The sequence below is a fragment of the Phalacrocorax carbo genome, chromosome 1 (assembly GCF_963921805.1).
Source record: "Phalacrocorax carbo chromosome 1, bPhaCar2.1, whole genome shotgun sequence".
NCBI classification, from domain to species: domain Eukaryota; kingdom Metazoa; phylum Chordata; class Aves; order Suliformes; family Phalacrocoracidae; genus Phalacrocorax; species Phalacrocorax carbo.
In genome coordinates this window covers 74,561,844-74,584,390 of record NC_087513.1, presented here as the reverse complement: position 1 = coordinate 74,584,390, position 22,547 = coordinate 74,561,844, and the positions used below count along the sequence as shown (strand labels likewise).

The window sequence follows — 22,547 nt, the reverse complement described above, 5'->3', positions numbered from 1 at the left end:
CTGAGTATAATGGAATAACTAGGACCACTAAAACTCATTTTCCAGCTCAAGAAAGCTGCTGATGTACCCTCCATGGAGGGCAAGTCAAAGTTTGGGTGCTTTCAACTGTTCTCTAAAGGTACCTTCTGAAGAATACATGAACGCATGCTTCCTTTTTGGCTATTTGAAGAGTCCGAGGTTTTCAACCTTCCAGCTTATTGCCTCGTTTAGATGCCTGGATTTAGGTAGAATGAATATAAGTCATGGTATAAAAAATTATGTGTAAGTGTAAACGTTCGCAACATTGATTTGATTTACAAAGTTATTTGGATTCTTTTATGGCAAAAGTTAAATATAAATCAGTGTTGTTATTACAGGAATCAATAATTATTTTATAGTCAGACAGGTAATGTCAAGAACAGTTTTCAAATAATGTTATAGTCTTAGTAATAATAATAAAGACTTCACTTCAGCAGTTTGAAATTACTCTTAAATATACATATTTCAGTTCTCTCTGATTTCTTCTGTGTACATGAGATGGCCAAAGGGAGAACAATCCATCCAGCAGGCACTGACTTAAACTCAGTGCATTTCAGTATGCTGCAGCAAAGTAGTCTGCTCCATCTCGTTTCTGCAGAAAGTCCAAGAAATACACCAAGTCAAGTGTAAACACTACATTATCTACCTCATATTCTTTCCTGTCTGCTTTTAAGAAATCTCAGACCCTTGAACATTTCCTTGGCCTGCAGAGTTACTCATGGAGCCCTACTGATATAAACCAAATTAGATTTCAGACACAGAAAGTGAGATCCTGGCCCCGGTTAGGTCAACAGCAGTTTTACCATTGTTTTTTAAGGTGTTGGGCTTTCATCAACACATCACAAGGCTCTGCTCATGAAGTCCAGTGTAAGCTTCAATGAATTACTATTACATACTTTTCCTGTCTTAAAGTCTAAGCACAGTGTTGTGACCAGTGTGAATGTCAGAAAGGGCAGAGCAGATCTCAAGATTGGCAATTCAGAAGATGAATGGGCAGGGTAGATCTCATGACTGGCAATTTAGAGGGCATTAGTTTGAGAGCAGACCCCAGCTGTCTTTACTAGTGAGGTTTCTTGTTCAGCTATGCTAATACACACTAATAATAGTTACACACTGCATAACAAAACATTTCTCTAATTAGTAGCCTGAGTTCCACGATGTGCTCCCTATTAGCAGATTATAACCTTTGAACAGTGATCACAGTAACACCTCAGCACAGACCTACTGAATGCCTCCAGGTTTGTTCATTTGCTCTTAGACAGACTTGAATGAATGGACTTCTTTCTTGAAAGAAACTATGATGTGATACTTTATAGCAACTGAATGGTGGCCAGAATGGAAATTTGCAGATTTTATTACCCCCAATGGAATCATATGGCATGGAACATGTTTTTAAAATAGATTTATTCCCATTAATTTTACTAGTATGCCAGTATTTCCTTGAGATGAGCCAGTTTGGATGGCCCTACTTGTTCAGGGACAGTCAGACACGATAGGGCTAGGGGCAAGCAAGCTGTACAGTCCCAAGACCTTGACCACACTGTGTGATGTGGGGAAGTGCGCTGCACTAACTAGTTGTGAGGAGAGAGCTGAAACCCTTTCCTCCATGTTGGGAAACCTGTGCCCGCAGGCCACTTCATCATTACATAAAACAGGATACATGTTCCAAAGAAGCAGAAAGCATTATATTCTTTGCTTTTGTTCTCCGCTGCTCTATTATTAGAATAGCAAATGTTCTTATCTCACTGAGCGCTGTTACCCACACAGTCCCTTCACGAGCAAGATGTCAGTACAAATATGGAAGAAACAAGTCAGAATGTATTTAGGCGAGTAATATGTACTCAAACTGGCTCAGAGCTGAGTTTCATCCTTGGATACTGAAGCAGCTGGCTGATGAAATCTCAGAACCAGGTAGAGTTACCAAGACCAGAAAGCATGAAATGCCCTCTGTTAAAAATGGGGGGAAAGGAAGAGCACAGGAACCATCCACTATGTCTGCTTTAGCAAGTCATGTGACACAGTAACAATTTGCATGCTTTGAGACTTGTTCAGAAGTGCACTCTTCTTCTGAACTAAAATTTTGATACAGATGCATTTGAACCATTTGTCAAACGCTTGATCCTGGGAAAAAATGCTGGAATAAATAAACAAGTCCTGATAAGCACACAGAAGAAATCAAAGCAATTAATAGCAGTCAATAATAACTTACCTAGAAAAAGTCAAATCAGTATGATTTCAATTTACAAAACCAGGCCTATGGCTAGAGGAAGATGGAGCAGACACCATGTATCTTAAGCTTTGTAAAACTCTTGACAAGGTCTCACATAGCTTTCACGTAAATAAACTAGAGGAATGTGGTTTACATGAAAATATTTTAAGGTGGGGATAGATCTGGTTGCTTTAGGAATAAATGCAAGATATTGCATTTAGGCAGATGTAGCCAGATGCAAAGACAGAGGCTGGAAGTATGTGGCTATTCAACAGCTCCTGCAGAAACAAATTTCAGGTCACAGTAAACCACTGGCTGACTAATGTCAATATTGTGCGAGAAAGGTAAATTATAGAGAGATGTATTATATACATACACATGTATATGTATAATATGTATGTATTTATACTCATGTACCCGAAAGTACAAGCTTCAAGGTATGTGAAGTAGTAATCCTCCTTTGCTCACTTGCAATATTCTGCTTAATTTTGAGTACTACATTATAAGCAGTCCAGAGGAGAATAATGGTGATGATTGGAAGTCTGGAAGATTTAAACTAGGAGCAAGACTGAACTGATGGGTATGGTCCTGAAAAGGAAAAGTCTACGAGTTGACAGGTGCCTGTTTTCAATTATGCATATGCCTGCTGAAGAAAGACAGGAAATAATCTATTCTCTAGATCTGCTTTGGAGAAGACAGGAATTAATGGGCTTACACTGCAGAAAAGAAGATTCAGTAAAGATTAGGAAAAGCTTAGCTATCATATGAATCCCTAGATTGCCTGGACAGGTTATGCAGTCAACATTACTGATAGTCTTTAGGACTGGGTCAGATATGTGTCTATGAAGGACAAAGGTATTTAAAATACTTGCTTGAGGACCATTTCAGCCCTATGAGTGAAACATTGGCTTTTGATGTGAAGAGAAAAAAAAAAACGTTAAAAACAGGTTTTAACTATGCAGAGACTTGTAAAAAAATTCTTACTAGATGAACCCCATCTAGAAGATCTATGATGTATGCCAGATCTTCTAATGTCATTTATTTTCTCTGTAAACGGAAGTTGAATCCAGACTCAGCTCCCTGCTTGGGATATTCCTGGACTATGAGAAAGTACTGAACTATGCAGCTGAAATATTATTATTGATAAATCACCCAATTTTCATAATATGATTAATCAAAATACAGATTTTTTTACCCATTGCTACTTAACATGTAGGTATTTGGGATATTGTAAAAATTATTTAAGAAACTCTGAAAGATATTTAATACAGCGCATGATTCCTCATTCTTCAGTTGTTAAAGCCTTGTATATTCTCTTTGTAACATAATAAACTATGCAGGTGCCATCTCCGGCTACTTTAAAGGAATTTCTCAGAGAACTGTGCAGCAAAATTGTCTAACTTAAAGTCAGTCCATAAAACCGACCTCTGAAGGACTTGTATCTTTCTTCTCAACAAAAAAGACCTTTGTCTGCAGAAGTGCACCCTGTAGCCATGGTGTTTGTTCAGAAGTTTGGCATTCATTTGATATTCCTTTTTGTTATATCTAAAAGGGTTGACAGGTAGGATCAAGCAAACTAGTTGTGCCAGGCTGCAAAGTTAGCACTGACAGCACTTTTCTTTAGACCATTCTGGAGATTCCTGCCTGTACAGCAGAGCTGGTAGCTCTCAGCAAGACCACCAGACTTTGCACTGAAGTCGATCATGGTTAAGCACACATTTTTGTTGAACTCGGTCTGTTGTGGGCACAGCAACCTCTGACAGAAGTGTAGTGCTAAAAGGAACTTATGTGTGACAAAGGCTTGACACTCTAGAGTTAAAAAAATATTTCAAAATTAAGTGCATGGAAAGCGGCCTGCAGGAAAGATGGTACTTAGCAGCTTACAGCTACTAGTTTCAATCTCATCTGAAAAAAAAAAAGGCCTGAAAGGTGCTGCCTTGACCTGCACAGTAGAAGAGCAAGCTGTCTCTCTAGCTCTGCTGGGTTTCTTTGAACAGATGCCCACTTCAGAAGGAAAAAACAAAACACCCAATGATGATTCTTCTGAAATGCCTGCCTACAACTGAATATAACAGGGAGCATTTTCCTTTGGCAGTGGTAGATGAGGTCCTTCTGCTCCGCAGCACATCTTAAATAACCTGAGGACGACTTCAGTGAACTGCATGTGATAGGTTTCCATTATGGACTGAGACTCGAGTTTCCAGGAGTGACTTTACGATGCTGTTCAACGGCGAGTACTATTTTCCAAATGAAATTAAAAATAAAATTCCTGTACAGCCTTATACGGGTAGTGTATTACTTCATTTTGTCCGTCTGGTTTTTACAGGTAAGTTCGCATAACCTGTCATCGGCTTTTCTTACGCTTTAATAGACTTTGTAGGAGGCGCAGAACAGAAGGGCGGAGCGAGGGACGGCGTCCCTTCCCACGTAGAAGGGCTCCGGTGTGACCACTCTGCCCTCTGCCGGGACTCCTCACGCGGGAAGGGAACCACTGAACGCTGACGGTTTATGAGGGAAGGAGGTCGGGAAACTACCGATGGCGGCGGCCCGGTGCTTGTGCAGCTCCCCGGACACAGGCTGCGGCGCCCGCTCGGCTCCCAGCGGCGAGGGCTCCCCAGCCCCAGAGCTCACCGCCTTACGGCCACCTCCTCCGTGCCCAGGGAAAGCAGCCACACCTGTGGCCGGCCTTTTTTTTAACGTGTATAAAGTATTAAAGGCACCCGGGCGCATTCCTACCGCAGGGCGCTAGGGACGCTCCATCCCGCCTCGGAACCGTTACCTGAGGGGACGCTGGGCGCCTCCCCCGCCGCGGACTGGGCTTCGCGGGGTACCCGGTGCCAAAGAGGGGTTCCGCGGCCTCTCCTCACAGGCAGTAGGCTGGACGTCTCCCCTCCCCCCCAGATCCCCCAAACCGAGGGGCCCCCGGTGCCGGAAAGCCGCCAGCCTTCCCCCCTCCCACGCCGTCCCAGCGCGCAGGCGCGGTAGGGCCAGCGCCCCCGCAGGAAGACTACGCTTCCCAGCATGCGCGGGGGCGGACGCGTGGCGCGGTGGGCGGGGCCGGGGATCGGGGAATGGAGGCGGGCGCGGCGGGCAGCTCTCGCGCGTTGCCGGCGGGGGACGGCGGGCCGCGCGCCCACCTGGCCGCGCTGGTGCTGGCGCGCGGCGGCAGCAAGGGGATCCCGCTGAAGAACATCAAGCTGCTGGCGGGGGTGCCGCTCATCGGCTGGGTGCTGCGCGCCGCCGGCGACGCCGGCGTCTTCCACAGGTGCGCATGCGCCGTCTCCCACCCCTTCGCCCACCCGGGGCGGGGGCGCTGAGGGGCGGGGAGCGGTACCCGCCTGCCGCGGGCCCCCGGGGCAGCCCGCCCTTCCCGGCCGGCTGCTCCCTGGCGGGGTCGGCGGCTTGGCGCCGGAGCCCCGGCTGAGCTAGCCGTAGCCGTTGGGGCGTGTTTAGCCTCGTTAAAGCTGCTCCGTCGGGGTGGTGAATGAGGCAGGTGTGTGGTGGGGGGCCCTCGCTGAAGGCGAGGGGGTGCCGGTAACGTGGCACCGGGTTAGGCATCCGGCAGGGCAGGGCGTGGTGCAGGGCAGGGCAGGGCGGGCAGGCAGGCTGCTCCTTGCGGGCGAGGGCGAGCTGCGAAGGAATGAAGCGATCAAAAGTATTACAACGCGGTAATTTGAAAGGAAAGGTCTTCTGATTCGTGGTCGGGAGGCACTAGTTGACGATGTTTGCTGATAAGTATTGATGGTTTTACTTTATCAAGATGGCTGCGTTAAATGAAACGGCCAGGCTCTTGGTAATCTCCTGAGAATCACTAAATCACAGGGTGACTTTGGTTGGTCGTCGTATGGTCCCACCTGCTGCACGAAGCTGGGCTCTATAGGGTTGCTTAGGGTTGTGTGCAGCTGAGCTTGGGCACCTATGGAGATGGTCTGTGGAGACCCCGTAGCCTTTCCAGGCACCAGTTCCAAGAATTGATAGTCTTCATGGTGAAAAATAGTTCTGTGATAACTAATTAGCACTTCTGTTCTTGCAGTATGTGTCTCTGTCCTCTTACTGCACTTGTCCAGGAAAAGTGTCTCTGTTTTCCCTCTACCTGCCCACTAGGTGCTTGAAGACAACCATAAATTCACTGGCTTGCTGCCTTTTTGTAGGACTGAATCAAGAAGGCTCTGTCAGCCTCTCCTGGCGTTCTTGTGCTCCCAGGCCCCAGTCGTCATGCTGGCACTCTGCTGGGCTTGCTCCAGTTCTTGGATTGGGGAGCCCACAGCTGGACACAGCACATCAGAGGCAGTCTTGTAAATATTGAGTGGAAGGAAATGGTCATGTGCACCCATATGACACAGAAGCTCGGTTTGTGGCAAAGTGCATGAAACTTTGATAGCAATAGTTAGAACTAGATAGAAAAAAACTATGCTGTTAATGTTACAAATATGGGCATTACAAAATTCTTTTTTCCACCAGAAGAAAACTGAGTATTTTCTACGCACGTACTGATAAATTTAATTAAAACCAGTGTGTGGTTAGGATGTACCTGCGCCTAGGTATTTATGCTACGTACCAAGTTCCCAGTGCAAACCTACTGCATTATGTGTTCTGAGTGGTGACTTGATGTAGTCAAGTAGAAATGTAGCCCAGCTACATACAGAAGGCTGGTGCTTACTTACAGCTCTGAATCTCATTGCTGCTGAACTGTTACCTTTTCTGGAAAATCCTTTGTTACTGAATCCGAAAAGTAGAGGAAGCATCACTGACTTGATTTTATTTTTAATAAAGAAGCAGTCAAAAATGTTGCTGACCTAGATTACTGATAATTATTTAATGCATGTGAATCTGTGTTGCTTAATGACCTGTGACGGATATGGTGGTTTGAGTTACCTACTCATTTTCTATTTGGCATCTGAATTTGCCCAACGGGAAGACAGTTAAGGTCATGTAACCTAACTTTGAGGCATTACAGGTACATTAGGTGGAAGGGCACTAGGCTTTCTAGTCAGTCCCCTTTGAAACACTTGTGCTGACAGGCTGCGTGTTTCACAACAAAACTCTGTTAGTTGAATGGGGAGTGTGTATCAAACAGCCGGAAGCAGTTTACAGAAAATACCTCTTCTGCATTTGTTCACATGGGTGTGACTTGACATTGCTGTCGCTGTCGTAGGTATTTTTATTCTGATCCCATGATGTCTTTGGATGGAAAAACTTAACTAAAGCACCTTTTGCTGTGTACCGTGCATTGAAAATGCCAGTGTTGCTGAGAGGCAAAGGGTTATTTTTCATAATTTTTGTTCTTGTATCTCACATACTTTTTTTGTCACAATGATGGCAGCAGTGGCTTCACGGTGCTCAGCCAGTGTTTATCATCATATAATACTCAGACTTAGACCTTCATTTTGGGAATGTTTATTATCCCTGAACAATCACAATCTTGCTTTATGAGTGTTGAAGGTTTTCTGTGCCAAAACATATGTGATTGTAACTTGAACAGTTCTTTCTCTGCGATTGCATGGAGCCTAATTAACACACTTTAAAACACTTGCAGAATAAGCTAATCTTCTAACTGTGTGGTAGTTTTACTTGCTGTCAGCCTTGTTTCTGAACTCTTAAATGATTTTGAATGCCTCATTCAACCATTCACAATTCATTGATCTGTTAGCATGCCTAACAAATTGTGGCACGCTGACACTGGCTTTTTCTGGTAATACTTGCGAATTCCATGTTGCTTATGCTTCCTACATATGTGGTAGATAAGCACTCTACAGTATTAAATTGAAGTGCAACCTAGGGTTGAGATTTTACAATCTAGTGAATGTGTGTGTTTTATCTCTATTGTTAAAAGTTGCTTATTGGACTGATGGATAGTTTTACTAATGCAAATGTAAGAACTAATTCCTTTCATTGTAAGGTGTAATACATATATAAGCCAGGGTGTTGTTCACGTTAGATAACGGCAGGCAAGTCAACAATGCTGGGATTCATTCTTTGTATTAATTTCTGCCACTGTCTGCCAACAGTATATGGGTTTCTACAGACCATGATGAAATTGAGAAGGTTGCAAAGCAGTTTGGTGCTCAAGTTCATCGCAGAAGCCCCGAAGTATCTCAAGACTCCTCAACTTCTCTAGAAGCTATCAGAGAGTTTCTTAATCATCACCATGGTAATGAAATATGCTGAGCTTTTATGTTGTAGCCCCAGAGGGATGATGCACTTATTATGTAGAAAAATAAGTAAAGCCACTTCTTATTTAGAAAATTAAGTAAAGCATTTAATAAATAAAAGCTAGAAAGATTCTCCTTTTTTTGTGGCCTCTACTCATACCACACTTTGCAGTTGTATGTATTAAAAATATTAATTGTTTGGTAAATGTTTGTTTGTTTTTCTTTAGAGGTTGATATTGTAGGAAACATACAAGCAACATCTCCCTGTTTACATCCCAGTGATCTTATAAAAGTGGCAGACCTCATCCAGAAGGAGGGGTTTGATTCTGTCTTCTCTGTTGTGAGACGGCATCAATTTAGATGGAGCGAGGTAAAAAAAGGAGGTAATATTTAGCTGTTTCTGGTTACAGTTATACTTAATCAAATTTCTTTTTCAAATGGTTTATTTTCATACCCGTGCTGTTTATCTTGGCATGTGATATCAGCAGGGGCTGAGTTCTTGCAGAAGTATGAGATGGCTAAGAAATTCCTTTTAAGTAGGGCTGTTTTGATATTACTGATCATTGCTCAGCCTTTCTGTAATAGTTTTGTAGAAGTGGTAAGGTATTGAAAATTAAAATGCTATTATATTGTCTAGGCTCAAAATATAGCTCCCAAAAGCTTTACATGTTAACTTCTGCTTGGCAGGTATTCATGTATATGTAGACATGACGCTGAGGTCCTGTCTTAGCTAGGAAAGTGTTCTTACTATGCAGTAGCTAACAAATGACAAATAATGTGAGGTAAAGTCTTAGTGAAGATGAGTTGGCAAGCTTTTAGCCTGGAGACTTAGGGTTTGTTTCAGCCTGCTAATTTGACTGTTGTCTTATGTCAAATTGCAAACTCCTTTGAGTCATGAGGGCTGAACTCATGTTAGTTAGCTCATACAGAAGAACATGACTGGTTTTCCTCAAGAAAATATGCCTCTAGGCTACAGTTGCCAAGGTGACTAAAGGTTGAACTCTTTACTTACAAATAAAATTGTACCTTGTTGTAGCTGTAAAGTACCTTTGTCCTTGTACAAAGAACTATTCCACACAATATCTGTGTTGGGTTTGTTTCTGTGATTAAAACAGAAATGTTTGCCTCTTTTTCTCAAAATGCTTAGTGCAGGTACTGCCACATAGTTTATCTTTAGTTTTAGAAAACTAATGTGTTACTCAGCCATTGCAATTATTCTGTTGTCATGAAAAAATTCATCTGAAGCATTTTATGAGTTTACAAAGCATTGTGCTGTAAAAGCACATGAAATAAATGAAGCTTGATATTAGAGATAAATTGGAATAAAAGTTAGGCCTTTGTTTGGAATAAACAGATAACTTGAACGTTTTCATTCTTCATTATAAGAGGAGGAACAATGTGACACAGTTTCCTCATAAGGTATAAGAGAAGTGTTGAAGTAGTGGATGGCGTTTTAGGGTTCTGTGGATTGCAACCAAGTGGAAGTCCACTTTACATCTCAGGATGCTGGAGTGAATATCTGTGAAAGAGTAAATCTCATTTGGCTGTACCGTGTGGCTTTCTGAAGTGATTGTGTGCCACCTAGTCTCCATAGGTAGATAATTAAAATAAAAAAAAAACCTCAAGACCTACCTAAAAGAGCAAATAATTCTTTAGTATGAAATGACATGTAAAGTCTTCTAATGTGGTGAGAGATAATCATTCAGTTGCAACGAGTATATGCAAGGACAACAAGGAACACATTGTGCAGGCATTAGCAGCTTAAGGGTTAAAGCAGATGGCCTTTCCAGAGTGTGGTGGTTCAGGTGACGGCGATTCACAGGAGCATTATACAGTATAGTATGGTACTCTTTTTTCTTTTTTCCAGACGGCTTTTAATTACTGATTATGTTAAAAGAATTTTATATCGTTTTCTGTGTATTTCTGTTCCTTCTACATTAAGGTTTAATATTGATGCACCCTGAAAGAGAAGGGTGCTTCTCTCTGACTGGAAATGTTTACTTCATTGAGCACAAAGCTCTAGTGTATTTACGAAATACAAGTTGTGTATATGTACTAAAGCTTCAAGATGTTTTGGGTGTCTGAGAATGCCCTCTAGCTTTTTAATGGTTACTAGATCGTGAGACCTGGTGAATTTTAGCTTCTTTGTGCATGTGAATTTGAGTGGTACAAGGACAGAAGTCTCTGGTTCAGCTTCTGCTGTGTGCACTTCTGGCATTGATAACAATATGGGAACTTATAGGATCATGTTTGTTCAAAGACACCTGCTTGTTTATTTGTGGACACTGTTTAAACCACTTATGAAAAGTTAATGTAATGTATATCCTTAAATAGGAAGTATTTGGGGAAGTGGCAATATGTTTTCACAGGCAAAATTTCTTCTTATCTGCTCTTTTCTTCACCTTCTAGATTTCAGAGGTTGGTCCTCTTAGCTCTTGGAGTTCATTCAGGGCATTCCTGGTTTTAGGTGTAGGTAGCTGAATGGGTTTTTGTTTACCCTCATTGCTAGTTAAACCACCTTCCTATTGTGCTCTAGGAGATTTGGTATGGAAAGAGTATATTATTTCTTTCACATTGGCAAGGACAGTCCAGAAGAATGTCCTCCATGCTCCAGGGTAACCAGATTTGGAGCTGATGACCTGTCAGGTTTCGTGTTTGTTGGTTTTTTCGGTTTGTTTGGTTTTTTTTTTTAAGTTGGAATGAAAAATTTTATTTTCCTCTGCTGGAAATGCAGGGCAGTCCTCTAGTTTGTTGTCCACAATTCCAAGAAAGAGCAATTCAGTGATGTTTTTTTTTTTTTTTTTAATAAAGCAAAGCAATGTGAGGCAATAACAAAAGAAGTTGGTGACTGAATTTTGTCCTTAATTTTTCAACAGAAGGCTATTTAAGGAAAGTTAAGTGACTCTGAACAGGGATTCTGGAAAACTTATTTTGTCATTTTTCTCTGTTAACAGAAAACAAAATGACAGAACCCCAAAATCTGAATCCAGCGAAACGGTACCGGAGGCAAGATTGGCCTGGGGAGCTGTATGAAAATGGCTCATTTTATTTTGCCAAGAGACATTTGATTGAGAAAGGCTACTTGCAGGTTCGTGCTTCTGTTTTTCATCCTCTTTAGAATACTAAGTCTTTTATTCTTGTTATAGAGGGTTCTGAATTCAATAATGTATTTCTATTTCTGATGCAGTCAGTATGTAGTAATGGCATTTTCACCTCAGGACAGTTTGCTTATTATGTGTACCTTCACAGGGCTAGCTGTAGCTAGGGCAGTTCCAGTAACAGCATCCTCCAGAGCAAACAGATATATACAAATAATATTGAGCAGTATATAGCTATAAGCCTAGAACAATACGAGTTTCACATCAGTTCGCCAAGTTGTAAGTGCATATCTTACAATTCATTTTAGTGTTACTAAGGTTGTGAAACTGACCTTCCTGCAGTGTCATAGGCTTCTCATATAATCTATAAATTTGTACTCTTGGCCAGTTTAGTCTTATGCCAATTTTGTACTGTAACTTAAACAGTCTCTTTCCCTTTCCTGGTGTTTACGTCCCAGTGTAGAATGCAGAACAAACGTATTTACTTCAGTTTTCATTTTGTTTTTCTAGAAGTATAGTCTCTTAGTTTTCTCATGCAAGATAAGTTCTCCATCTTACAGATAATTTCCAATATTTGTCAACAACTGAAAAAAAAAGCCTGATATAGATATTTCCATATTTCTAACAGGAATGCCTTACTAGGTACATCCAGAATACCAGGTTCTAATTTCTCTCTTTCCCAGATACCTCACTAATGCAGAGACGCTAGCTTTAAGTCTGTAGTTTGCACAGAACCGTGCAGTGCCAGCTAGTGCTGTGTAGACTTGCAAGCATTGATCTGGATACTACAGTTGTGCGAAATGCTACATACTATGAAGGCTGGGCCCTCTGAGGATCAGGGCTTGTAGGTTTTTTTTTTTAGTTACATTGGGGTATGGCAGATATTTTTCCAATTGAAATTAAGTCTTGTGTAGATAGCAAACAAAAAATAAGCATACTCTTACTCAGTAAATGCTAAAGGTGTTACTATTTTACTTTAAAAGACCTACCGAAATCAGTGTGATGTGATGACTATGATGCATAACAACTTACTTGCACACTTCCTGTAGTTCTAAAATGAAAATACTTATTAACCATTCCCTATAGAAAGTTGTTTCAAATGCTTGGATCTGTCACTGACAAAACATTGTTATTGATAGTTCACTTACATTTAAGCTACTGTGACCACTATGTAACCAGCTACTTAGCTTTCATTACATGGTAGCAAATCATATAGTTTTTGTATTTTTATGAACCCAAGCAGAAAATTTTAATGGGTTCTATGTTTTTTTAGGGTGGTAAAATGGCCTACTATGAAATGCGTGCAGAGCACAGTGTGGATATCGATATAGACATTGATTGGCCTATTGCGGAGCAGAGAGTATTGAGGTAAAAGCACTTTTTATTTCTTTATTTCTTTATCACTCGTTGTTTCAAAATATGGTCATATGAATTCATAATGTGTGTAATGGAAGTAATTAAGATCAAAGATAATTCGAAAACTTTATTTCCACCCATCATTTTTTCCTGTCACTGTTGAAATCATATGAATTACCTTTGCTATATGGTTTGATTTTTGTTGTTTTGTTTGCTTGTTTTTTGTTGTGCTTAGGTGGCTGTTTTTGGGTTTTTTTTTAACTACCTTCAGCTTGGGGAAAAGTGTAAGCCTCACTATACCATAGCAATGTGTTAGCATCACCCTGGCTTTTCCAGCTTAATTGTCCTAGGCTTCCACGGTCTGTACCACGTTTGCTGATGCACACACATGGCTGAGAGTGTTCATGTAGAAGGCACGAGCTGATTCCATCTTGCCAGCTGCCTTTTCTTTGCAGCTGCTCTGCACCTCTCTAAGGAATTAATGGGTGGAAATGCAATACATTTTTCTGTTCCTTTTTCATTCTTTACTCCATTTTGGTTTTGCTAAGTAAAAAGTGAATGCTACGAAAAATAAACTCTTATGCTAAGGAAATAAATCTCATCCTAATTTTTAAATGGAGAGCATGACTGAGCTGTCTTTTGGATCATTTTTTTCTTTTTCTTTGAAGAGGGAGAATATAGTTGGAGAGTGAAGATGATGATAAAAGACATGAGAAAAAAAGAAGTTCAAAGCTGATTTTTCTGTCTGAAGGTCGCAATTGTATTTAAAATATTTGGTTTTGGAGTGTGCAAAAACTTCCATCCTAAAAAGATAACTTCTTTGTCTAGCTTTGGATATTTTGGCAAAGAGCCATTAAAAGAGGTGAAGCTATTGGTTTGCAGTATTGATGGATGCCTGACAAATGGTCGCATTTACGTGACAGAAGACCAGAAGGAAATGGTCTCCTACGATTATAGAGATATTGTTGGTATCGATCTATTAAAGAAAAGAGGAATCCAGGTAAGTGTTGTTCTGAAGTGTGAGGTTTCATTTCTGATGTAACCTGAACATTAAAAGATTCTAAAATGCTGCAGTATAGAAGTTGAAGTTTCTTCAGAGTACATGTGATCAAGCAGCATAATACATTGGTTCGGGGTTGGGACAAATTCTCAGATTGCTTAGAGGAAAGTAAGTGTTTTGAGAAAGTTCTCAGTCTAATTTGTAGTAGCTATAGCATCTTTTTTTTTTTTTTGTCCTGGAAAAATGTGGGGGAAAAAAAAAATCTGTGGTGTTTTGCTAGCACCAATCATAGTGTTCTGTGTAGTCGAGACACTCATTAATTAGAAGAGTGCTTTACCAAACAGGGATATGTTGTTACCTCTTGGCTATAGAAGACAAAGAAATACCCAGGTAAATTACTTAGTTCATCCTAGATCACCCGTGATTGTTGCAAATTGGGGAAATAAACCCTCCCAAACAATTTGTGTGTGTGTTTAACGTAGCTCATGTGCTTTGAAGTTGTAAGAACTCAGTGTAAATTAAACTGAAACAACACAGATTGTAACATGGCTACTATTATTATTGATTGTTATTACTGCTAATAAGTTCTGCTGATCTGAATATTTGCTTGCATTTATGTAAAATTAGCCTCCTGGCTATTTTCCGTCTGTGCTGCTGCCTTTGATATAGCTAGAAGAATTTTTGGGGGTAAAAACTAAGTGCAGATTTAAACTGCCTTCAAAGTGCCTTAACTCAGTCCTGTTGCAGAGAGAGGTAGGCATGGATAAGGCAAAGGCATCTATACCCCAAGTAGTCTTCCCCAGATGAATTTGTGGAGTCTCTATTGTAGGAAGTCTTTTATAACAGGTTAGATGAGATGTTCACGACGTACTTAGCAGCTGTTGCTGCCTTGGGGCAGTGAAATAGAGTAGATCATTCTTCAAAACTCCCTCAGCTTCATTTTCTGTGAGGCAAAAGGGGAAGGAACCTTGTAATCATTTTTGATGCCTGTGGGAGCCCATTTCCATACTTGCTGTGACTCGGAACCTTTCATTAAAAACCTCCTGGTCTTTCTGCTGCACTTTGTATATTTCTAGTGTATGTTGCTGATACAGTCTTGCTTTGTGCACCACTCCTGTTCATTCTGTACTTAAAATCAGTGCAAAGTATTTGTTAGTATTTAAAAGCAGTTAGGGAAGATCAGCTTGGACAGAAAACTTAAGGGGTTGTGTCTGAGATGTTTAAAAATCCTGCTGCAATAATCTGTTTTTAGCCTACTTTGTACATATTTTCTGAAATCTTGAATTTGGAATGAAATTTTGGAGATTAATGTGCTGTGCTCTTTCAGCCTGTTTAGTATTCTGTTGATGCTCTGAAGCCCTACTGTAAATAAAATTATTAGGTGGAGTCACAGAAAATACTTCATAATATTCTACTTCTACAAATACTACAGAAATCTTCCTTGGGAATTCTCTTATTCCCTACTGTGGCTTAATTAGATGATATTGCACTAGATAGTCAGCGTGCCACTGTACTTTGGTGTTCAGTATTTTATTTGGTACGTGTTGCATTTTGAAAAGACAAATGTTAATTTCTTTTTTTGAACCTCAGGAAAGCCTACAGAATGGTGTTCCACTTTCCCAAAGCATCTTGAAGACTGTAATATGGTTTTGGATGCTAATCACTTCTACTCTGAGTTTTAATTGAAGAAACCAATTATTCAATGCTTTTCTGCTATCTGAGAGTGCTTCTATGAGCAAAACTTGTTCTGTTTTTTAATAAATCAACTTACGCATCTTTTTTTGTATGTAGAATTTAACTTGAATTTATTTTAATAGGTTCGACTCATCTCTGAAAGAGACTGTTCAAAAACGCTGTCAGCCATGCGGTTGGGATGTGTAGCTAAAGTTAGTGCAACAAATAAATTACAGGTCTTGGAGGACTGGCAAAAAGACATGAGTTTGAGCTGGAAAGAAGTCGCTTACTTAGGTCAGTTCTTTTTTTTTTTTTTTTTTTGGTAGTACAATTTCATATAGCATACACAAATGCAAACTTCATAGTGCTGTTCAGCTTCAGAACACTTTGCTGTTTGTTAATACAATAAACTTAATGCGATTGACATGCAAATGACAAAGCAGTCACGGAAGGCAGGTACATATTTTAAGGCTTGTTGGGGTACAGTCTTAATATTACAGGCATAGATGAATCAGTGTCTAATTTGGTAAGGGACTTCTTAGCTGTCTTTATAATGAGATTTAGGAAAGCTTTTGATATTACACAAGCATACAGTTACAGCTCAATTTTGAACCGATTCTAGGTCATTTCAGATGGATATTATATACATTCTGAAATGGAAACAAGAAGTGGGCAGAATTAAAACTGAAAGCCATGTGATTCTGTACAAAACTATATTTCAGTGACAGCTTAAGTGTATAGTCCTGAAATGCTTATTCAGTTGCTCAAATAATTTTACTACTCTTAAAAGTACCATTCTCTTGCTGAAGATTGTGTAGTGTGATTAGTGTTTACATGCATCACTAAGATTTTTCTAAGAACTGATTCACATGTGCAAAGTGCTGCTGAGATGAAAATTTGGGAAGAATACAAATTTTAAGACAGATTTGTATGTACGCAGGAAAATAATTTGCTTGGTTTCCGCCCCCTCTGTGATGCATTTTTGCCTTGTCTGTCATCTTTCTCAATAGGAAATGAAGAGTCTGATGTGGAATGCCTGAAGAAAGCTGGCATGAGTGGTGTGCCTGCTGATGCTTGTGCAGTTGCTCAGAAGGCTGCTGGTTATATTTGCAAAAGCAGTGGTGGCTGTGGAGCTGTCCGGGAGTTTGCAGAGCACATATTTCTGTTGTTAGAAAAAGTGAACTCTGCAAGAAAGCAAATGGAAGAACTGAGTTCAGCAGGAAAGGAAACGGGAGGAAATGAGAACGGCAGGAGAGGAAATAAGGAACTAAGGATAAAGGAGTAACACAGCTGGTCAATCCTGCTTTTCTTCTTTTTCCCCTTCCTCTCTCAGTAAGTCTATATCCCAAAGGATGGCTTATCTTTTGAGTTTACATTGCAGTAGAGTTAAAGGTGTTTCCCTCTAATTAAAGGTTCCACTTTGATTAAATGCTGATATTCATGAATGTATGCTGATAAGCACGATTATATTAATGATTATTTTAAAAGCCATTTAAGTGCAATGGAAGGAATGCTACGAAAGGTAGCATCCTATAAATCTACTCTTGATCGTTATACCTGTCCTACATGAATGATATGTTTTAATTTCATAAACTGAATGTTTTCAGGGATCAGTGATTGTGCATGACTTGAGGATTTGTAATTCAGACTTTCAAAACCAAATTTGTCAGTTTTACTCCTTTTGTTTACAATTCCTCTACCAAATGTCAGTATGATGTAGCTGCGTGCTTGCTTTTTACTTAATTTGTTCCTAGAAAGGAAGAGTTTTAGCATATGCTGGAGAGGTCAGGTGTCAAATAACCATCAAACTTCATCCTACACTTTAAAAGACAGGTCACTGTAAAACCAGTTAATATTAGTATTGGTTAAGAAAAGCACTTAAGCATGTGTTGAATTTTAAGTTCATAAACAATAAATGGCGTTTAGAATTGTGCCATTTATCACTGTATCTGTTTATATTAGTTTTTTTGAAGTGCTTAAATTAACATACCCAAACAATTTGCCAAATTTTGAGTTAAATTTCCCATTAAGCTTGAGATCTTTCCTTTGTAGAAACTTGCTTTCTTTCTATGAAGACTTTATTACAATCACTAAGGATTAAAATAAAAAGATCTTTAGTGTTTATTGTATGGAAGAGTAAAAATGCTGTTTAAAAAAAACCCAAAACATAGTTGTTGACTGTGAGTTTATAAAAAATATTCAGATTATTTTTAGCATGTTAACTTAAAGCTGTTGTATGTGTATGTTTGTATTTATGTACAATACCATTTTTACTGTCTTGATTTTAAAGAACTCGGATATCTGTAGAAAGTTGTAGAACTGACACTAAAAATATGCATTAGTTTCCAATCCTAGTATTTACCAGCGAGTCAAGTTCTGCCTTGGGTTATGGTAAAAAATAAATACCCATGGTACCCAGGCAGTTACTACTGAGGTGAGTGATAATGGCTTGTCATATTATTTTGTTTCTCTGCTAAATAGACACTCCCAGTATAATATCACCTGACGTATTGCCCTCTTTTGATTAACTTTGTGCTTCCTTTTACAAAGCAAAACTTCAAACGGAAATTCTTTTACCACCTATCTACAGTAGCAAGGTTAACAGGTGAATAGTTCACCATACTCATCAGCTCTAAGTTATCATTAGGTATTTCCTTTCATTGAGTTTCAGCACCAGATAAACCCTATGGACTTTGATAACAGGACAGCCACAGTTTGGACAGAACTATGGACTTTGCTATAGGTAGATGAATTATTTTAGCTGTATAGACTATGTGGTAAAGTTTCAGAAGTCCAGATTGGATGAACTATATGTCACATAAAATTAGCCAAGTTTTTAGTTCACTTCACCTTGTCATCATCAAGTAACTTGCTGGCTTGGATTTCAAGAACAGTTTCCTGTGAATTGATAGCTTTGAACAAGGTGACTGTTCAAGGTGAACTTGATTCCCATTCCTTTTGTTAGAGAAAGCAAAAATATGAGTAAGTGCAATTAAAACAGAACTATGAGCTGGCAATACTATTTGTAGCTTACTGTTTGAATCAAGAACTCTTCTAATGTTTCAGCCCTCTTGGGGGCAATTCTTGAGTGTTTTGTGTGTGTGGTTATACGCTCTTAAATAAACTTCACTTCCCTGTGTTCCATGTTTTCAAATAACTGATTTCATAACGCTGTACACTTTGTGCTTGTGTTTGTGAAAAGTAGGATTAATCTCAGTTTTCTGAGCTGTCAAAGCCAGCCAAGTGCTTCTATGGAAGGATAGTCTTGTAAATTGAGCAGAACGTACTTAGAATTATTCAGCAGGAGACAATTCCCATTCTTGAAGAGAATTCCCGTTTTGGTTAGGCCTTGATCTCTGCTGGTTTTGGCTGTTTGGTGGCTTTTGCCAGGAGAGCTGAGGAGAGGGGAGGAGATGGTAACATATTGTCCTTACATTTGCTAACTTTGGGACAAGGGCTAGGGGTTAACCCTTCACCTACCTCTGGCTCTATTAATTTATTTTTATCCTGATATTTGTCCTATTCAATATATGTTTCTCTCCAGTGACCTTAGTTCATTTCAAATCAGTATGAATCATATAAAACTCAGCCTTCTGAGGTCAGATTTTATAATACATTGTGATTTCAAGTTCTTAAAATTTTTAAACCTTGAGCACACATTAGCTAACTAGCTTTTCCGGAGCCTGTGTGGGAAAGGTTTTCATAAAGTTATGTTTTCTGTTAGTATTCTCTTAGCACACTATCTCCTGTTTCCAGAAATAATTCCGAATGAGTCTAATTACACCCAGCAGGACTTAATTATCCTAAATGTCAGCATTATAAGAGCAATAACAAGGTATGTCCAGTTGAAGAAAAATACTCTATTATGCATGAACTTGTTGTGTAAATGGTTTAGAAAAACTTGCCATTAATGCACTTGTCTGAAAAATCCTTGGATGGTAGGTTTGTTTCTCTCTCTTGTTCTCGGACCGGTTTGTCTATCCACGTTTCTGAGCCTAGATATGTTTACATACGTGGCCCTGGTTTAAAAAAAACTTGCCCACTGGAGGAAAGAGAAACATTTGGAGCAGTCACACGCTACAGCTGTCTCCCACGCCTGTGCAGCATTACAGACCACTTCGCCTAAAAGGGTTGCCATTATTTTCTTTTTGCAGGTGGAAGGATTTTTAAATTGTTTATAAAAAAATGTTGTAAAGGGAATGAGCAATGAGCAGTGCAAAGGCAATGATACCAAATTATTCAGGTTAGTATAGAGCAGGGCTGATGAAACTGAATAGATAGATAAATATATATATAATTAGATGTTCTCAATAGAAAAACAATCCTAATGCCATGTATAAAGGTATCTATTTCTAGTGTGGGGAAAAGTGCACACAGAACTGTGTAAAAGTACGATGACATCAGCTGAATCGGCATACATCAGTCATAGATGCTAATGGAAAGATGCTTAGGAAGTTCTTGAATGGAATGTAATTGGAGGTTGGGTTAATATTCAGGAAAATACCATGTGCTTGTCCTGTTTGTTCACATAATCTTGCTGACAATTTCTGGCCTAAACTGACATATTTCTGAGCTAGTATGGCCACTCCTGTATTAAAGTGTGGAGGTAGTCTCTCCGCAGATGTAACTTTTAACTAAGGCTGTAGTTGTACAACTTTTTATTGCCTGTACAGCCCACTTAAGTGTTTGACTACTTTTATTCTCCCATCTTTTTTCTCCTGGTTACATCTTGTCCACAGCAATAGAGTCTTAAGTTCAAGGGGGATGTGTCACCAGTGGATCCTTCTGATCAGTGATGCCCAACCGATGTGTTGTGATTGATTAGGTGAAGCCTAGTCTAAAAATCTTGAGGATGGGATGAAGTAATCTGCTTTGATGAATATAAAACACATAGATTCATTTGACTTAATAAACTTAACGATTTCCTGAGACGAGTATGAACGGGTGTTTCAGGAAGTAGTTCCAATGACTTCCAAACAAGCCCTAGTCCTGACTCACCACAACAGTATATCAACATCCTTGTGTCTTTGTGCACTTTCACTGTAACAAAAAAAAAAACCCACAACAACCTATGGGCTGTCTGCAAGCCATGCTGCTTTTTACTCCTTGCTTTTGAATGCTTAATACTCTGCCAGGTTTTTACTGTCACGTCATTGAGCACCTTGCAGCTCATAAGAGCGAGGCTTCCTAGCTTTCTTGTTTGTTTGTTAAATCACATGCACTGTCTTTTTATAATAAAAGCCATGAGATTTCAGTGGGGTTTGGGATAAAGTTGCAGGCAGTACATGGCAATGGTAGAGAACAACAAGCTAACTGGATTTGTTCCTTGCAGTGGATCTGTGCTGCGGTTTACTGATGCCTCTGCCGAGAAGCAGGGGAACTCAAGTCTGGGGTGCTTCAGTCAAGCTGCTGTCATTGGCATCTGAACTTGGATAGCACAGAGATATTTAAGCTAGCTTTATATTGCACTTCATTCACCTGTCTATGAAGTCCTGCTGTGCATTTTTTAAAATGTTTTTTATTGTAATATAGGTAAATCCTTAATTTAGCCACTAGGCAATGCTGTAGACTGATTAATTCCTCATCCCTCCTAAGTAGCTAGGCAACCAACTGCAGTTTGAGCAGCACAGTGATACCTACCTGGCTGTTGGATTGTGTCTAAGTAGTTACTGAGGTCACAAATGATAGCGAACAACAGACCCCAGTTATCTTTTGTTTTAGTACAAGGCCTTACAGGCAGAAAAGGAAAATCTGCTTTTATTACTCCTAAGCGTTAATATTTGCTTACATGTGAATGCCATCATCTATCTCATCATCCTGTCTCTACTGTGACTGCTAGTAGATTCTCAGTGGTGCAGACTGATCATTCCCAGGCACGTCCTTGCGGATCCTGGCAGTCAGAAACAAAGGACCTCTTAAGCAGTCCGTGTACCAGGACTGTCCCAGATTCAGACCTGTGTCTGATTCAGCTCAGAGTCTGCTTCAGCTTTTGAGCCCTGCAGCATCCTGTGAAAATCAATGCCTAATTCTTGTGCAGAGCTTTGCAGTTAAAACACTGCAGTCAATAGGTGTCAGTGAAGAACAAACATTTCTGTTCCTTTTGGAGGCAGCGCTGCTTCCCTTTTTATTGACAGAAAGCTTGCTCAGTGGCTGCAGAGCCCATGCCAGAGTGGGCATGTCTTTGGTGCCATGGGGCTGCAGTTGTTTCCAAAACAGCTGTTTCTCCACTTAGCCTTGGCCTATGGGACCAGTTTGGAACGAGGCCAGAAGGAGGCACGGCAATGTAATTTGTGACTTCATGCTTTTCTGTCGCTGGATTTTTCACTCGAGCAGCTGTTGGGTGCTCCTGCTTGCTCCCTGCTGGGGCCATGAGGTGCTGCCACTCCTCTCTGCTTGGCCAAGAGAAGTGTTTTCCTCAGGAGCGTGGGAAGGGCAGTGTCTCACCATGCACATCCACTGTCTTTCACTGTCCTTTCCTACAGTTTGTCCTCTGCAGTACGCAGGACAGGCAAACAGATTCAGGGAAAGGGGAGGACTGTCTCCTATCAAAGCTAATAAAGAAGTTGCTGCAGAATCCTCTCTCGTAGTTGCTGGTCCCTTGAAAGAAGGTGGATTGTGGTCACCTGTGAGGCTGGAACTGGTGAAAGAGTGGTATGGCTACTCAGTGCTTTTCCTCCTTTCTGAACGTGGTCTTTCAGCAATTGCCTTTACTCTCATGCTCTGCCCTTTCTGTGAAGCTTGATTCCTCCTGTCCTGTCTTTGCAGCAGGAGCGCCCTTCGCTCTTTGTCTGTGGTCTGTGACTGTTTCCTCTCTCATCAGCTGGACATGAAATGGGCCCCCGGGAAATTCCTCCGGGTCCTCCATGTTTACTTTTCCAGCTGGCTGATGGTTACAGGTCAACCCTTCTCTCCATCCCCTGAGCATCTCAGTTCTATTTAGACCCAGTGCAGAAACCCACCAATTGATCTCCTGCCCTCAGTCCTCTCTATTTTCCTATAACTTCTGGCTTCAAAGATTACCAGAACTGGCTCAGATCCCT

At 40.4% G+C, this 22,547-nt stretch overlaps 1 protein-coding gene and 1 long non-coding RNA gene across 2 annotated transcripts; one reads left to right on the top strand and one right to left on the bottom strand.

Moving 5' to 3' along the window:
- Positions 1-890: 890 nt before the first annotated feature.
- LOC135314949 (uncharacterized) lies at positions 891-5,109 on the bottom strand. Its single transcript, XR_010374364.1, has 2 exons — positions 3,653-5,109; positions 891-2,152 (listed from the first exon to the last, which is right to left on the bottom strand). It is a non-coding gene; the product is annotated as an uncharacterized LOC135314949 (long non-coding RNA).
- A 173-nt stretch (positions 5,110-5,282) lies between these two features.
- Positions 5,283-18,649, top strand: CMAS (cytidine monophosphate N-acetylneuraminic acid synthetase). Its single transcript, XM_064459997.1, has 8 exons — positions 5,283-5,492; positions 8,236-8,378; positions 8,607-8,762; positions 11,334-11,467; positions 12,751-12,845; positions 13,662-13,833; positions 15,651-15,801; positions 16,518-18,649. Exons 1-8 carry the CDS (start codon positions 5,299-5,301, stop codon positions 16,790-16,792), a joined length of 1,320 nt encoding a protein of 439 aa, XP_064316067.1. The 5' UTR covers positions 5,283-5,298; the 3' UTR covers positions 16,793-18,649.
- The last annotated feature ends 3,898 nt before the right edge of the window (positions 18,650-22,547 follow it).

Bases quoted from the DNA above. Each gene is read 5' to 3' on its own strand.
- CMAS (XM_064459997.1), top strand. From the start codon at position 5,299: ATGGAGGCGGGCGCGGCGGGCAGCTCTCGCGCGTTGCCGGCGGGGGAC. The intron at 12,846-13,661 runs GTAAAAGCACTT...TTCTTTGTCTAG, and splicing joins GCGGAGCAGAGAGTATTGAG to CTTTGGATATTTTGGCAAAG. The intron at 13,834-15,650 runs GTAAGTGTTGTT...TTATTTTAATAG, and splicing joins TAAAGAAAAGAGGAATCCAG to GTTCGACTCATCTCTGAAAG.